Source organism: Salmo salar, chromosome ssa15 (genome assembly GCF_905237065.1).
Source record: "Salmo salar chromosome ssa15, Ssal_v3.1, whole genome shotgun sequence".
NCBI lineage: Eukaryota > Metazoa > Chordata > Actinopteri > Salmoniformes > Salmonidae > Salmo > Salmo salar.
The window spans coordinates 88,004,351-88,021,606 of record NC_059456.1 but is presented as its reverse complement, the minus strand read 5'-3'; the positions used below and the strand labels follow the sequence as shown (position 1 = coordinate 88,021,606).

Here is a 17,256-nt window from a genome sequence, read left to right as displayed (position 1 = left end):
GTTCCGAATGCACTGCATGTAATCCTTTATGACCATATGTACCTCTGTGATTCATTATGATTGATTGTGCACAAAAGTGAATTGAATTGTTTCCACACCCACCATTTTTCATTTGCGGAATGGTCATGTGACGTGAAATGTGTATATTTTGGGAAGTGAGCACTCTGACCTGACGAAGATCTGTTTCGTATCGAAACGTCAATAAAGCGGTGAATTGGGAGCTTTAACAGTGTGCGCCCTACTTGTTCTTTATAAGTTCAGCACCTATGTTTTTAAGGATGTGCGTATGACCAAACCTTTCTTTGTGTGACAAGACTGCACATTTTAGTGGCCTTTTATTGTCCCCAGCACAAGGTGAACCTGTGTAATGACCATGCTATTTAATCAGCTTTTTGATATGCCACACCTGGATTATCTTGGCAAAGGATCAATGCTGACTAAAAATTATGTAAACAAATGAGAAATAAGCTTTTTAGTGTGTGGAACATTTCTGGGATCTTTTATTTCAGCTCATGAAACATGGGACCAATACTTTACATGTTGCGTTTTATATTTTGGTTAAGTATATGCACTACATGACTAAAAGTATGGGGACACCTGCTCGTCAAACATCTCATTCCAAAATCATTATCCCACCTTTGCTGCTATAACCGTCTCCACTCTTCTGGGAAGGCTTTCCACTAGATGTTGGAACATTGCTGCGACGACTTGCTTCCATTCAGCCACAAGAGCATTAGTGAGGTCAGGCACTGATGTTGTATGATTAGGCCTTGATCGCAGTTGGCGTTCCAATTCATCCCAAAGGTGTTTGATGGGATCTTGACAAACCATTTCTGTATGGACCTCGCTCTGTGCACAAGGGCATTGTCATGCTGAAACAGGAAAGGACATTCCCAAAACTGTGGCCACAAAGTTAGAAGCACAGAATCGTCTAGAATGTCATTGTATGCTGTAGCGTTAAGATTTCCTTTCACTGGAACTAAGGGGCCTAGCCCAAACCATGAAAAACAGCCCCAGACCATTATTCCTCCTACACCAAACTTTACAGTTGGCACTATGCATTGGGGCAGGGAGCGTTCTCCTGGACTCCACCAAACCCAGATTCGTCCATCGGACTGCCAGATAGTGAATCGTGATTCATCACTCCAGAAAACCTGTTTGTGCGGCTGCTCAGCCATGGAAAGTAATTTCATGAAGCTCCCGACAAACAGTTATTTTGCTGACGTTGCCTCCAGAGGCAGTTTGGAGTGTTGCAACCGAGGACAGACGATTTTTACGCGCTTCAGCACCCGGCGGTCCCGTTCTGTGAGCTTGTGTGGCCTACCACGTCGCAGCCGAGCCGTTGTTGCTCCTAAATGTTTCCACTTCACAATAACAGCACTTACAGTTGACCGGGTGGATAGCTCTAGCAGGGTAGAAATTTGACGAACTGACTTGTTGGAAAGGTTGCATCATGACTGTGCTACGTTAAGTCACTGAGCTCTTCAGTAAGGCCATTCTACTGTAAATGTTTGTCTATGGAGATTGCATGGTTGTGTGCTCAATTTTATACATGTGTCAGCAATGGGTGTGGCTGAAATAGCCAAATCCAATAACTTGAAGGGGTGTCCACATACATTATATGTAAAAAAAGTATCTGGCTCTGGTGATGCTTGATCAATAAAATGGCATTCAATGTAAAACTTTTCATTTGACAAATTGTGCCCTGAATATGTTTGACAAAGTACTCCTTTGCAGAGCCAATAGCACACATCTATGATGATAAAGATCGATTAGTTGAAACAAGAAAATGATCTCAGAACAGATTTTCTGAGAAACGTTGTCCATAACGGTACATGCATCTGTGTATCACAATATGCAAAATGTAAAGCATCCACATAACAGCGGGGATCTAATACTTAAGGTCTGCCTTTTCCTCTCTGTTCATCATCAATTATCTCAACACTGTGATAAAGAAAGTAGCAACAAATTGCAGTCAGCTGAACAAGTAACATTGTAGTAGGTACATTACGGTAATCATACAGCCAATTGCTGAAGAGCGCAACGGGTAGTTTGCCCTTCCTAAAAATGGCGATGTTCTGTGTTGGGGTGTGCGGTGGGTTGGCTGTGGCATTTTACGGAATCCGACCTAATGGGTTTACAGTAATATGCTCCTCTTTCAAGGCCACCTCTCGAGCAAGGTATTGACAACTCATTCAAAACTTTATATGAATGTATCTTAATGTTGTGTAGTCATTGTCGAGCCACTGTTTTGTGGCACTTTAACAGTCCTATCTCGGCAAATCTTTGGCAACGCCCAACCAAAGAGACTGACAACAACATAGGGCAAGTAAGCACTAGCCTGGTTCCAGATCTGTCCAAGTGCTGTCACAGCTGACTTGCCATTTCTTGATGTTTGGCATGACAACCATCATGGGAGCAGTGCGACACAAACAGTTGTTTGACCAAACTAGTATTATAGGCTACTTTTCTGTCTTGAGTTGTCATACAGACAACACTACTTTATAATGGACTTGAATGTGTGGTTAAATCGTGTCCCATACACTATAAATACTCTATGATGATTGTATTTTTATTTTTTATTTCACCTTTTATTTAACCAGGTAGGCTAGTTGAGAAAAAGTTCTCATTTACAACTGAGACCTGGCCAAGGTAAAGCAAAGAAGTGCGACACAAACAACAACACAGAGTTACACATGGAATAAACAAACATACAGTCAATAATACAATAGAGAAAGTCTATATACAGTGTGCAAATGAGGTAGGATGAGGCAATAAATAGGCCATAGTGGCAATTATTACAGTATGGCAAATTAAACACTGGGGTGATAGATGTGCAGAAGATGAGTGTGCAAGTAGCGGTACTGGGGTGCAAAGGAGCAAAATAAATAACAATATGGTGACGAGGTAGTTGGATGGGCTATTTACAGATGGGCTATGTACAGGTGCAGTGATCTGTGAGCTGCTCTGACAGCTGGTGCTTAAAGCTAGTGAGGGATATATCAGTCTCCAGCTTCAGTGATTTTTGCAGTTCGTTCTAGTCATTGGCAGCAGAGAACTGGAAGGAAAGGCGGCCGAAGGAGGAATTGGCTTTGGGGGTGACCAGTGAAATATACCTGCTGGACCGCGACCAGTGAGCTGAGATAAGGCGTGGCTTTACCTAGCAGCGACTTATAGATGACCTGGAGCCAGTGGGTTAACGAGGGCCAGCCAAAGAGAGCATACAGGTCGCAGTGGTGGGTAGTATATGGGGCTTTGGTGACAAAACGGATGGCACTGTGATAGACTGCATCCAATTTGCTGAGTAGAGTGTTGGAGGCTATTTTGTAAATGACATTGCCGAAGTCGAGGATCGGTAGGATAGTCAGTTTTACTAGGGTATGTTTGGCAGCATGAGTGAAGGATGCTTTGTTGCGAAATAGGAAGCCGATTCTAGATTTAATTTTGGATTGGATATGCTTAATGTGAGTCTGGAAGGAGAGTTTACAGTCTAACCAGACACCTAGGTATTTGTAGTTGTCCACATATTCTAAGTCAGAACCGTCCAGAGTAGTGATGCTGGACGGGTGGGTAGGTGTGGGCAGCGATCGGTTGAAGAGCATGCATTTAGTTTTACTTGCATTTAAGAGCAGTTGGAGGCCACGGAAGGAGAGTTGTATGGCATTGAAGCTTGTCTGGGGGTTAGTTAACACAGTGTCCAAAGAAGGGCCAGAAGTATACAGAATGGTGTCGTCTGCGTAGAGGTGGATCAGAGAATCCCCAGCAGCAAGAGCGACATCAGTGATGTATACAGAGAAAAGAGTCGGCCTGAGAATTGAACCCTGTGGCACCCCCATAGACTGCCAGAGATCTGGACAACAGGCCCTCCGATTTGACACACTGAACTCTGTCAGAGAAGTAGTTGGTGAACCAGGCGAGGCAGTCATTTGAGAAACCAAGGCTGTTGAGTCTGCCGATAAGAATGTGGTGATTGACAGAGTCGAAAGCCTTTGCCAAGTCGAATTTAGCTGCACGGTATTGTCTCTTATCGATAGAGGTTATGATGTCGTTTAGGACCTTGAGCGTGGCTGAGGTGCACCCATGACCAGCTCGGAAACCAGATTGCATAGCGGAGAAGGTACGGTGGGATTCGAAATGGTCGGTGATCTGTTTGTTAACTTGGGTAGGATAGATATAGGTCTGTAGCAGTTTGGGTCAAGAGTAGTTTGGGTCAAGAGTGTCTCCCCCTTTGAAGAGGGGGATGATCGCGGCAGCTTTCCAATCTTTGGCGATCTCAGACAATACGAGAGGTTGAACACGCTAGTAATAGGGGTTGCAACAATTTTGGCTGATAATTTTAGGAAGAGAGGGTCCAGATTGTCTAGCCCGGCTGATTTGTAGGGGTCCAGATTTTGCAGCTCTTTCAGAACATCAGCTATCTGGATTTGGGTGAAGGAGAAATGGGGGAGGCTTGGGCAAGTTGCAGTGAGGGGTACAGGGCTGTCGACCGGGGTAGGGGTTGCCAAGTGGAAAGCATGGCCAGCTGTAGAAAAATTATTGTTGAAATTCTCAATTATTGCGGATTTATCGGTGGTGACAGTGTTTCCCAGCCTCAGTGCAGTGGGCAGCTGGAAGGAGGTGCTCTTATTCTCCATGGACTTTACAGCGTCCCAGAACCTTGAGTTAGTGCTACAGGATGCACATTTCTGTTTGAAAAAGCTAGCCTTTGGTTTCCTAACTGCCTGTGTATATTGGTTCCTAACTTCCCTGAAAAGTTGCATATCGTGGGGGCTATTCGATGCTAATGCAGTACGCCAGAGGATGTTTTTGTGCTGGTCAAGGTCTGGAGTGAACCAAGGGCTATATCTGTTCCTGGTTCTACATTTTTTGGGGCATGCTTATTTAAGATGGTGAGGAAAGCACTTTTAAAGAATAACCAGTCATCCTCTACTGACGGAATGAGGTCTATCATTCCAGGATACCCGGGCCAGGTCGATTAGAAAGGCCCGCTCGCTGAAGTGTTTTAGGGAGCGTTTGACAGTGATGAGGGGTGGTTGTTTGACCGCAGACCCATTACATTATGCAGGCAATGAGGCAGTGATCGCTGAGATCCTGGTTGAAGACAGCAGAGGTGTATTTGGAGGGCAGGTTGGTTAGGATGATATCTATGAGGGTGCCCATGTTTACGGATTTGGGGTTGTACCTGGTGGGTTCATTGATCATTTGTGTGAGATTGAGAGCATTAAGCTTAGATTGTAGGATGGCCGGGGTGTTAAGCATGTCCCAGGTTAGGTCACCTAACAGCACGAGCTCTGAAGATAGATGGGGGGCAATCAATTTGCATATGGTGTCCAGGGCACAGCTGGGGGCAGAAGGTGGTCTATAGCAAGCGGCAACGGTGAGACTTGTTTCTGGAGAGGTGGATTTTTTAAAGTAGAAGTTCAAATTGATGGGCACAGACCTGGATAGTAAGAGAACTCTGCAGGCTATCCCATATGTTATGTTTGTATGTGGACACCCCTTCAAATTAGTGGATTCGGCTATTTCAACCATACCCGTTGCTAACAGGTGTATAACATCGAGCACACAGCCATGCAATCTCAATAGACAAACATTGGCAGTAGAATGGCCTTACAAAAGAGTCTAGAGACTTTCAACGTGGCACCGGAAAAGGATGCCACCTTTCCAACAAGTCAGTTCGTCAAATGTCTGCCCTGTTAGAGTTGCTCCTGTCAACTGTGCAAGTGCTGTTATTGTGAAGCGTGAACGTCTAGGAGCAACAACGGCTCAGCCGCAAAATGATAGGCCACACAAGCTCACAGAATGGACCGCTAAGTGCTCGTAAAAAATAATCTGTTCTCGGTTGCAACACTCACTACAGAGTTCCAAACTGCCTCTGGAAGCAACGTCAGCACAATAACTATTTGTCAGGAGCTTCATGAAATGGGTTTCCATGGCCGAGCGTCCACACACAAGCCTAAGATCACAGTGCGCAATGCCAAGTATCGGCTGGCTGGAGTGGTGTAAAGCTCGCTGCCATTGGACTCTGGAGCAGTGGAAATGGGTTATCTGGAGTGATGAATCACGCTTCATCAAATCACATTTTATTGGTCACATACACATATTTAGCAGATGTTATTGCAGGTGTAGTAAAATGCTTTTGTTCCTAGCTCTAACCGTGCAGTAATATCTAACACTTCACAACAATACATACAAATGTAAAGTAAAATAATGGAATTAAGAAATCTATAAATATTAGGACAGCAATGTTGGAGTGGCATTGACTAAAATACAGTAGAATATAATACAGTATATACATATGAAATAAGTAAAGCAGTATGTAAACATTGTTAAAGTGACTATATGGTAGTTGACAGACGAATCTGGGTTTGGAGGATGCCAGGAGAACGCTAACTACCCCTATGCGTTGGGTCTGTTTTTCATGGTTCGGCCTAGGCCCCTTAGTTCCAATGAAGGGAAATTTTAACGCTGCAGCATACAATAACATTCTAGACCAGCCTTTATTAAAGTATCGGTCGCGACGTGTCAGAATACATTTATAATTATTTAATTAATTACGGGAATTGATTTGGCAGCTGCGCGAGTGGGAGATGCCCTTGTGCTTCGAGGTTTACCGGATCCATTTTCTGCAGTTTTCTTGAAGATCACTCCGCGACACACTCGATGCAGCGCTGTCGTTCAGCTGCAGATGATGCGATTTCAGACACTGACTTGTCATTCCCACTCTTCATCACTCATCAAATGGACTTATGCTAGCCACGAATTCTGACTGAGCTCAATTGTAATGAAACGCACCGATGAGTTTCTCTGTTCCATACAAACTTTGAGAAATAACGAGGAGCGCACACAATGTGGGTGGGGTTAGTGCTTAGTAATGAGTATCTCAAAACAAACAAATTAATAAAAACGACACGTCCTGACCTAATATCCACAGAATGATGCTAAACCCAGGGAGTACTTTCAGAACATGGCAGAATGCTTCAGTTAACAGTGGAAAACTAAGTCAGCTAGCAAGGCATTGTAATTTTATAACAGGTGATGATAAGCAGAAATAAGGAGGTACTAACGCTCATAGTAGTAGATGTACGTTTCTCTTTCAAACAATCCCCAGGCCTTGTACACAGCTGATAGCTAACATTAGCCAAAGCAACCTAGCTAGCTACTGATGCAATCCCCAGTAACAGTACAGATGAAAAATGATCAGACCTGCTGTACATCTTACTGTAGAAATTGTTGAACTAGTCTAGGTTGGAATTGTTGATGTTTAAAATACAAGTAATACTTTTTATTCGGAACTGGAATAAACTGATTGAAGCAAGATGCTTTTTGAGATGAACACAGTTCTGGGTTGCTCATCTGCAGCAGGAAGTGGTCTCCTGCCTGACTGAGAAAACAGTAGATGTTCAGATCCAGTTTGGCACCACATACCTATGCAAGTCAGGGTTCTCAAGTACTGAAACAGTGTCAATGCTGAGCATCACCTCAGTGTTACACTGTCAAAAACTGATCCCAGAATAGACATGCTTGTTGGAAACTTCAACCAGCCACACACCTCTCATTAGGACTGTGTGTTCTGGTCTACATCTGTGTGATGTGATCAATCAGTTTATTCCAGTTAAGAATAAAATATGTATTGTATTTTTACAGCAACATTTCCAGCAGACTTTCTTTCAACAATAATTTCTACAGTACTGTACTGTTAGTACAACCCTATCATAAAGCCTGTGTGTGTGTTCTGTTATTTATGTGTGATGTGATCAATCAGTTTATTCCAGTTCAGAATGGAAATTGCTTGTATTTTAACAGCAACAGTTCCAACCAAGACAGGTATGTAACTGTTTTTAAAATGGGGAAATTAAACATGAATAGATATTTCATTATTTGTTTTTCTCTAAATTGCATTTGTTTTCGGCGTAAGGGCAATGAACTGTACTGATATTTACGTATAGTTGCATATTTTCCTAAGCTTGGGTGCCAGGAAAACACAACATTTCTAATTTGGGTCCCAGGCCGAAAAGGTTTAAGAAACCCTGTTCTAGACTATTATGTGCATCCAACTTTGTGGCAACAGTTTGGGGAATGCCCTTTCCTGTTTCAGCATGACAATGCCCCTGTGCACAAAGCGAGGTCCAAACAGAAATGGTTTGACGAGATTGGTGTGGAATAACTTGACTGGCCTGCCTGTACAGAGCCTTGACCTCACCCCATCAAACACCTTTGGGATGAATTGGAACGCCGATTGCGAGCCAGGCCTAATTGCCCGACCTCACTAATGCTCTTGTGGCTGAATGGAAGCAAGTCCGCACAGCAATGTTCCAACATCTAGTGGAAAGCCTTCACAGAATAGAGGAGGCTGTTGTAGCAGCAAAGGAGGGACCAACTCCATATGAATGCCCATCATTTTGGAATGAGATGTTCGACAAGCAGGTGTCTACATACTTTTGGTTATGTAATGTACTTTCATTACCATTTTTTTGTTGTGTCTTTTAGACTGCGGCTGTATAGACACTGCTCATCCTCCAAATCCAGGCTAGGGATTGGCCAGCAAGTTGTGTCCAGGCTTCAAAGGGCCAATGCCAAATATGAGCACTTCCTCCAAAGACGTTTTCCTTGCTTTTATGTTCTCTATAGCACTTTTACGAAAGGTAAAAACTCAGCTCGCCACAGCACCATGTTAAACTCTCATAAGTGGGTACATAAATTGTTTTGATTCGTCATCAAGCCTTTGATGTTTGGCATCTCTATTTATACAGATCTACCATACTGTAGCAAAATTTGGATTCAGTCAACCAATAAGATTTCACGTTTGAAGGCAAAAGAAACACAAAGATGTAGCCTTGTTAATTTGGCTTCTGACAGCTTCTGTGCTGCCATTGCAATGAAGCCATCTTTTATATTACCATTCTTCAGGATTTCAGCTCTTTTTCCAAGATGCCAAAGAGGTGAAGATGATAAAAACAAGGATGCTCACAAACAGTGTCAAAGTCCAGGACTTAACCTATCGTGATATGGAGAAACTCAGGCAGGTCGGTGGAGGCTAGGGCATACACTTGAATAACAAGTCTTGATAATCTGCCTAGTAGTAGTATTGTCTGAAAAGTTCTCCTTAGCATGTAAACGGTAACCTTTTCTATGTTTGTTTCTCAGTTTCGCAGAGACATGATTAAAGCCATTCCGCTGCTGTTAATTGCTATTCCTCCATTTGCCAACTACCTGGTGTTTGTACTAATGTGAGTTCACTTAAGTCATCTCAACATCCTCCTCCTTTGACTCGTATTCAGTTAGCAAATATCTTAATGATCAATTAAATGGGAGTTAAAAGGTCAATAAATATTTGTGCATTTATGCCTTCAAGGATAATACATTGTGCCCCCCTACAATGTATTGAAACCCTCTTTGTCCATGTGTCATGTCTCCCCTCCATATCCCTGCCTTACATATTCCTCCTGCAATCCTCTGCCCCTCTTCCATCTTTCTCCTCTCTGCTTCCCTCTCCTTTTTACAACCAGGTACCTTTTCCCCCGCCAGCTCCTGATCCGCCACTTCTGGACCCCCCAGCAGCAGACAGAGTTCCAGGGAATGAACCATTCCCACAGGGCCCAACACCACTGGGCAGTGCTGAAGGGGCTTGAGAGTGCAGGTTCACATGTCAAAGACAGCCGCCTACTAGACCTCTGCAACAAGGTGGGTGAAGGATACAGAACAATTAAACCACTCCCTTGCATATGTTACTCCCATGTTCCAATGTGTTCACTGTCCAACATTTTGTTGGGCAAATATGGATATGTTTTTCCATAGGTAACTGTAATGCAGCTAATAAAGGCCTCTAGACACCGATGTCTGACCGGTCCTTGTGTTTTTAGGTGCAAAGTGGGATACACCCTAACATATCTGACATCCAGGCAATTCGAGACTTGTTTTCTGGATCTCCCCTGGGTATCAAGAGAATGAATGCAGATCAGATGGTCAGTGCTTCCTTGAAGTCTTTTTATTCAGAAATTCCCTGAAAAATGAGTCCATGGGTTTACGGTATGATATCAGACCTACTGGATTTGCCTCGTCAGAAAAACACAACATACAGTGAGCTCAAAGTATTGGGACAGTGACACTTTTGTTGGGGCTCTATACTCTGGATTTGAAATAATACAAGGACTGAGGTTAAAGTGTAGACTGTCAGCTTTAATTTGAAGGCATTTTCATCCATACCGGGTGAATCGTTTTAGAAATTACAACCCTTTTTGAACATACTAAGTCCCCCCATTGTTGGAGACCAAAAGTATTGGGACAAATTCACTTCTGTGTATTAAGTAGTGAAACATAGTATTTGGTCCCATATTCATAGCACACAAGGACTACATCATGGTAAGTAATTTTAAAGTCACTAAATAAGAATAGAATGTTTAAACACTTCTACATTTAACTTTTTACTACAAGTGAATTTGTCTCAATACTTTTGGTACCATAAAATGGGGGGGACTATGTACAAAAAGTGCTGGAATTTCTAAACAATTCACTCATATGGATGAAAATACCCTCCAGTTACAGCTAACAGTCTGCACTTTAATCTGTCATTGTATCATTTCAAATCCAAAGTGCTGGAGTACAGAGTCAAAACAACAAATAATGTATCACTGTCCCAATACTTTGGGCTAACTGTCAGCCTCTTTGTCTCCAGAGGCAACTCTGTCCCCTGTTCTTCCTGACTCCCCGTCTCCCAACTCCCATGATTGCCACTCGACTGAACAGCCACGGCATAGAGCTGCTACAGCTGGACCGTGCTCTCAGCAGACATGGCCTGCACCAGTTGGATGACTCAGAGCTGAGACAGGTCAGTGCACATCACTGGACCTCATTCTTAAGATCTACATGTAATCTGATTCATACAGTGCATTCGGATAGTATTGAGACCCCTTCCCTTTTTCCAAATTTTGTTACGTTACAGTCTTATTCTAAAATTGATTACATGGATTTTTCATAAAATCTACACTATACACCATGACAAAGCAAAAACAGGTTTGTATACATTTGTAAATAATAAAACACCTTAAGTATTCAGACCCAGACTCGAAGTTGATCAGGTACATCCTGTTTCCATTGATCATCCTTGATGTTTCTACAACTTGGAGTCTACATCAGGTAAATTCAATTGATTGGACATTATGTGGAAAGGCACACCCCTGTCTATATAAAAATGTCCCACAGTTGACAGAACAAAAACCAAGCAATGAAGTTGAAGGAATTGGGGGAAGGGAACCAAAAAATGTCTGCAGCGAAGGTCCAAGAACACAGTGACCACCATCATTCTTAAATGGAAGAAGTTTGGAACAACCAAGACTCTTCCTAGAGCTGGCCGCCCGGCCAAGCTGAGCAATCGGGGGAGAAGGGCCTTGGTCAGGGAGGTGAACAAGAACCTGATGGCCACTGACAGAGCTCCAGACTTTCTCTGTGGAGATGGGAGAACCTTCCAGAAGGGCAACCATCTCTGCAGAACTTCACCAAATCAGGCCTTTATGGTAGTGGCCAGACGGAAGCCACTCCTGAGTAAGGCACATGGCAGCTCACTTGGAGTTATCCAAAAGGCACCTAAAGGACTCTCAGACCATAAGAAACAAGATTCTCTGGTCTGATGAAACCAAGATTGAACTCTTTGGCCTGAATGCCAAGCGTCACATCTGGAGGAAACCTGGCACCATCCCTACGGTAAAGTATTGTGGTGGCAGCATCATGCTGTGGGGATGTTTTTCAGCGGCATGGACTAAGACTAGTCAGGATCCAGGGAAAGATGAATGGAGCAAAGTACAGAGTGATCCTTCATGAAAACCTGCTCCAGAGCACTCAGGACCTCAGACTGGGGCAAAGGTTCACCTTCCAACATGTCAACGACCCCAAGCACACAACCAAGACAACGCAGGAGTGGTTTCGGGACAAGTCTCTGAATGTCCTTGAGTGGCCCAGCCAGAGCCTGGACTTGAACCCAATCGAACATCTCTGGAGGGACCCGAAAATAGCTGTGCAGCAATGCTCCCCGTCCAATCTGACAGAGCTTGAGGATCTGTAGAAAAGAATGGGAGAAACTCCCCAAATACAGGTGGCCCAAAGTTGTAGCGTCATACGAGGCTGTAATCGCTGCCAATGGTGCTTCAACAAAGTAAAGGGTCTGAATACTTATGTAAATGTGATATTTCAGCTCTTTTTTATAAATTTGCACAAATGAAAAAAGTCATTATGGGGTATTGTGTGTAGATTGAAAGGGGAAAAACATGTAATCCATTTTAGAATATGGCTAACGTAATAAAATGTGGAAAAAGTCAAGGGTGGCGGTCACAATTGTCGCCGGTGAGGTTCAAGTCAGTCTCACAGTAATTGACCGTTAATTAACAAACACATTTAGCATGTCCTGGCTTCCACACAAAGCCTACAAGCCACTGATGCAGACCTTTGGAACATCTATAATTTAAAAAGTCTAAAATCCATGTATTATAGGCTACACCTTCACAATAAATCTGTCATTTATTTTACAGGTCTAAAGAAGCATGATATGAAGAAAATGTAATCTATTTCAGAATAGCATACTCTGAGTTGTCCTTATGTTTGGTCCTGATCTGGCTATGCCAAATGGCTGTGGGCTACACTAATTCATGTGGCTATTCTGTTGAATGGTGTAGTGGAAATTTCAATTAACAAAAACAGGTATTGCGAGATGCTTAATTAAGAGTTAATGTAACTTTAGTTCTACAAACATTGGGCTATAGGTTTTGATTTTTAATATATTGCAAGGCTGCATGATGCGACTAATGATTTGAAAAAAGTCACTTGAACTGCATGAGCTCTGCTTTGTTTTTTGAGCAGGCCGTACACACGTCATAAGTCTGTCACAATTTGACAAGCACTTGATAATGCCTTGAATGATGGCGGCATCCCCTTTGTGTGGCCGTAATGCACCCCCAAAAAAATCCATGCCTTTTGCAGCCAGTGGCCGTTGTGCCTTGGCCCAGAGTGCTGCGTTTTGCCCTTATCCCTTAGTGGTGCGCGCCTCGAAGCACCGCTCACTCACATGGCTCTCCATCACGTGATCGGGTCTCTCTCAAAGGCTACAGGTGAAGACAGACAGATCGGGGACGCCACTGCACGCATCCTTATCCAATTCCAAGGAGCATAGTGAAGATATGTCCACATTTACTTTGTCAGCAAGCAAGATAAGTAGGCCTAACGAACAGCAAAAGCACTAGCCAATGTGAATCTACTATCCCCCATAGTACAAAAGTCTATCTATTCATTTCTGTGCAAGATGTATTCCAAACCGTCTGGGAAGGTTGTGGGATGCGATCGATCCCAAATTAATACAACCACTAGCATCAAACTTTTTATGCAATGTGGCTGACGCAACAGATCAGAACGTTTATAAACTTAGGCTATTTCATCACATTAGCACAGCAATGCGCACATGGCACTATGCTATAAGCGTGAATGTTCCATTGGAAATCACCATTATCAAGTGACCACAAATGCAATTATGCATGTAATGCTGTTATTATAGAAAATAATCTTACCCAAACTTGAAACTCACGCACTGTTTATGTATGGCAGTCCGGCTCTATGTCCCTTGTAAAGCAGCTTAAATGTGCCTAATTTTAAAGTCATTTGGCCACTTTAGTTTTGATAACCTTATCAAGACATATAGGCTAGGTTACATGAAGTGTGTGACAAAAAAAATGTAAGTTGCAAAAAGGCATTGTTTCTTATGCTGGGAGTCATTCACAAGTGATAGGCTAATATTGTCGCCCATCAGACTGTTCTTGATTTAATCTCGTCTTTACATATACTAAATAAATGTGATTGTTTTGATTTTAGAATAGTCCATTATCATGTACCTGTCTCGAAACAGGGGCATGGGAAAAAAAATACATGTGGTCTATGCACTTAGAGCGAATGGAGGACGCTTTTCCCCGTGGTTTAATTTCATGCCAGCCAGGTAGGTAGGCTATACTCCTGTTGTAAAGATAAGCAATGTGCTTAATATTAGAGAAGTTGAGAAATAAATATAGTATGTGTAGCCTATAAAAAGCTGATGGGATCCTCTTTTTAGTAGAGGCCATCACTGTGTTTTCTCAGCAATTGCATAGCCTATAGAAATGTGGCGCAACATGAGCTCTAAGTGTTTTAGATTTTCGAATACATTTGCATTGATGTCAGAGTGATTTACAGGGACAATAGAGTGCTGAGTCCCAGGCAGTTAGCAAGTTTGGTAGACTACTAATGACCATCAGCAGCATCAGAGCTTGGAGAAGCCTAATTATCGTGACTAAACAGTCACTGGTAATACACTGAATGTACGGTCACTGGTAATACGGTCAACACAACAGCCCTAGTCAAAGGGTCTGAATACTTTCAGAATGCACTCCGTCATCAAATACTAGTAATTTGCCACTAGTTACATTGATGTATCATATTGATGATAACTCGACCCTGGTCTTGTCAGGCCTGCTATGTCAGGGGGCTTGACTCTGGCAGTCTCAACATCGACCAGTGCCTGGAATGGCTTTCACAGTGGCTCCAGTTCTCCTCTCGCCTGAAAGGTATCTATTCTCTCTCTGTGTGTCTCTCTCCCGACAGTGTTTTTCTGTGGGGGGAGACTGATGTAAATATGGCTTATTGTCCTCATGCCTCTCTCTCTCTATGTCCCAGAGTCAGAGGTCTCTCTGCTTGTGCATAGCATGGTCTTGCTCTCTACCAACTACCCAAAGCCCTACCAACATTGACAGGAAGGAACAAGGAGTGATCTGCCACTTCCATTAATTCAGCCATCTCTCACCATGCTGGGCAGGGCAACTTTCCCATAAGCCGTCAACATCTGCAGTCTACCAACGCAATGGAATAAACACCAAGCCTTACAACTCATCTCACTTTTTGGGCAAAGTGATTACGTGATACATTGCATTTCTGTGGTGATTGTGACAGAAATGTGATAACGTTGATAATTTCAGGCTCCAAAGCAAATGTCACATGCACGCTAATGCCCAACTTCGTTTGAGAACTATCAGTAGAGTTAAATGTGATGGAAACCCATTTAACTTCTTTCATTAGTCCATACAGTTCCAAAATGTTTTTCATGTCAGCAGTCAAGTTAAGATATTGGACATTCAAGAAGCGAAGCAAAGTGCATCTTGAAAGTCCAATCTCTTTAATTTGACTGCTGACATGAAAAACATTAACTGTATCAACAGTGGACTAATGAAGAAAACAAAAGTTTGAGTGGAGTAATCGTACAGTAAAAGTAATCTGATTACAATTGGACAGGTAACTAGTAACTAACAGATTATTTAGAAAGTAACCCACCCAACCCTGTACAGGGGGTGGTAACACTTTGTTCAGTAATAAGGAAGCTTTTGACATTGGGGAAAAGCAAAGAGCAACTTCTGAGAGTAGAGTAGTAAGTGCAACATTTATAGAATGTTGCTTTACATTAGCACCTAATATAGCATGCCAATGCTGTAGTAAGGTGATACTGGCGAATAATCACTGCAATTCAACAGGCCATTAGACGTATTTGAAAATGTTTCAGCTATGATGGCACTTGTTCAAGCATTGTTTAGTTGATAGGAAATGCATTTCATGGTGGAAAGATTTAGTTAACTTTATTCACCAACCGGTGACGATAAACTGCACAGCTACAGTAAATAGCCTCTCAATCAATGTGCCTTGGTGGTGGACGGGTGCCATACATTTTAAAATGTATGGGATTGCCAGTCAGTCGTTTTAAGATTCTCAGATAAATATGCAAACCTTGTATTTTTTACAAAATGCATTTTATCTACTTGTTCAACTCCTTTGGGGCTTTGGAATCCATTATCTGGTGTATTAAGGCCATGTTTCTGAAATAAAATGTACCACCTAAAGTACTTGTCAATGTAGAGAAATGCTCTTATTTACAGTAAGAACAAGTTGACCTGCACATTGCATGTTTACAAGCATTGTCATCAATTATTTAAATAAACCTACAGCCTTGTCCTTGAATGCAAATTTACTGAACATACTTAAAATATCAATGCAACAATTTCACTGAGTAACAGTTCATATAAGGAAGTCAGTCGCTAATCTATGGATTTCACATGATTGGGAATACAGACATGCATCGGTTGGTCACATACCTTAGAGGTAGGGGCGTGGATCAGAAATCAATTAGTGTCTGGTGTGACCACCATTTGCCTCATGCAGCACGACACATCTCCTTTGCATAGAGTTGATCTGGCTGTTGATTGTGACCTGTGCAATGTTGTCCCACTCCTCTTCAATGGCTGTGTGAAGTTTCTGGATATTGGCCGGAACTGGAACACGCTGTCATACACGTTGATCCAGAACATCTCAAACCAGCTCAATGTGTGACATGTCTGGTGAGTATAAAGGCCATGGAAGAACTGGGACATGTTCAGCTTCCAGGAATTGTGTACAGATCCTTGCGACATGGGTCTGTGCATTATCATGCTGAAACATGGTGATGGTGGCAGATGAACGGCACGACAATGGCCCTGAGGATCTCATCACGGTGTTTCTGTGCATTTAAATTGCCATGGATAAAATGCAATTGTGTTAGTTATCTGTAGCTTATGCCTGCCCATACCACCATGGGGCACTGTTCACAACGTTGATATCAGCAAACCGGTCACCCACACAACGCCATACACATTGTCTGCAATTTGCCTGGTACAGTTGAAACCTGGAATCATCTGAAGATCACACACTTCTCCAGCGTGTCAGTGGCCATCGAAGGTGAGCATTTGCCCACTGAAGTCAATTACGACCCCGAACTGCAGTTGGGTCAAGACCCTGTTGAGGATGAGGAGCTTCCTGAGACAGTTTGACAGCTTGTGCAGAAATTCTTGGGCTGTGCAAACCTACAGTTTTATCAGCTGTCCGGGTGGCTGGTCTCAGACGATCCCGCAGGTGAAGCCCAATGTGGAGGTCCTGGGCTGGCATGGTTACACATGTGGTTGTGAAGTTGGTTGGACGTACTGCCAGTCTCTAAAATGACATTGAGGCAGCTTATGGTTGAGAAATTAACTTTAAACTCCTGCAACAGCTCTGGTAGACATTCCTGCGGTCAGCATGCCAATTGCACACTCCCTCAAAACTTGAGACATCTCTGCCATTGTGTTGTGACAAAACTGCACATTTTAAAGTGGCCTTTTATTGTCCCCAGCACAAGGTGCACGCACCTGTGTAATGATCACAGTGTTTAATCAGCTTCTTGATATGCCG

General features: G+C 42.9%; 1 protein-coding gene across 2 annotated transcripts; it reads left to right on the top strand.

The window, feature by feature from the left end:
- Positions 1 to 2,041: 2,041 nt before the first annotated feature.
- LOC106572492 (LETM1 domain-containing protein 1) lies at positions 2,042 to 16,014 on the top strand. 2 transcript variants are annotated; one of them, XM_014146726.2, is made up of 9 exons: positions 2,042 to 2,180; positions 8,491 to 8,645; positions 8,911 to 9,026; positions 9,148 to 9,230; positions 9,510 to 9,684; positions 9,864 to 9,965; positions 10,676 to 10,828; positions 14,480 to 14,576; positions 14,686 to 16,014. In XM_014146726.2, the coding sequence occupies exons 1-9, from the start codon at positions 2,068 to 2,070 to the stop codon at positions 14,757 to 14,759; spliced, it is 1,068 nt and encodes a 355-aa protein (XP_014002201.1). In that variant the 5' UTR covers positions 2,042 to 2,067; the 3' UTR covers positions 14,760 to 16,014. The 2 variants fall into 2 exon arrangements, with proteins under 2 accessions (XP_014002201.1, XP_045552200.1); XM_045696244.1 differs by lacking the exon at positions 14,480 to 14,576.
- The last annotated feature ends 1,242 nt before the right edge of the window (positions 16,015 to 17,256 follow it).

What these genes read in the sequence shown, in the direction of transcription:
- LOC106572492 (XM_014146726.2), top strand. Translation starts at nt 2,068, where the DNA reads ATGGCGATGTTCTGTGTTGGGGTGTGCGGTGGGTTGGCTGTGGCATTT. An exon ending in ATATGGAGAAACTCAGGCAG is followed by an intron (nt 9,027 to 9,147) that starts GTCGGTGGAGGC and finishes TTTGTTTCTCAG; the next exon opens with TTTCGCAGAGACATGATTAA. An exon ending in ATGACTCAGAGCTGAGACAG is followed by an intron (nt 10,829 to 14,479) that starts GTCAGTGCACAT and finishes TGGTCTTGTCAG; the next exon opens with GCCTGCTATGTCAGGGGGCT.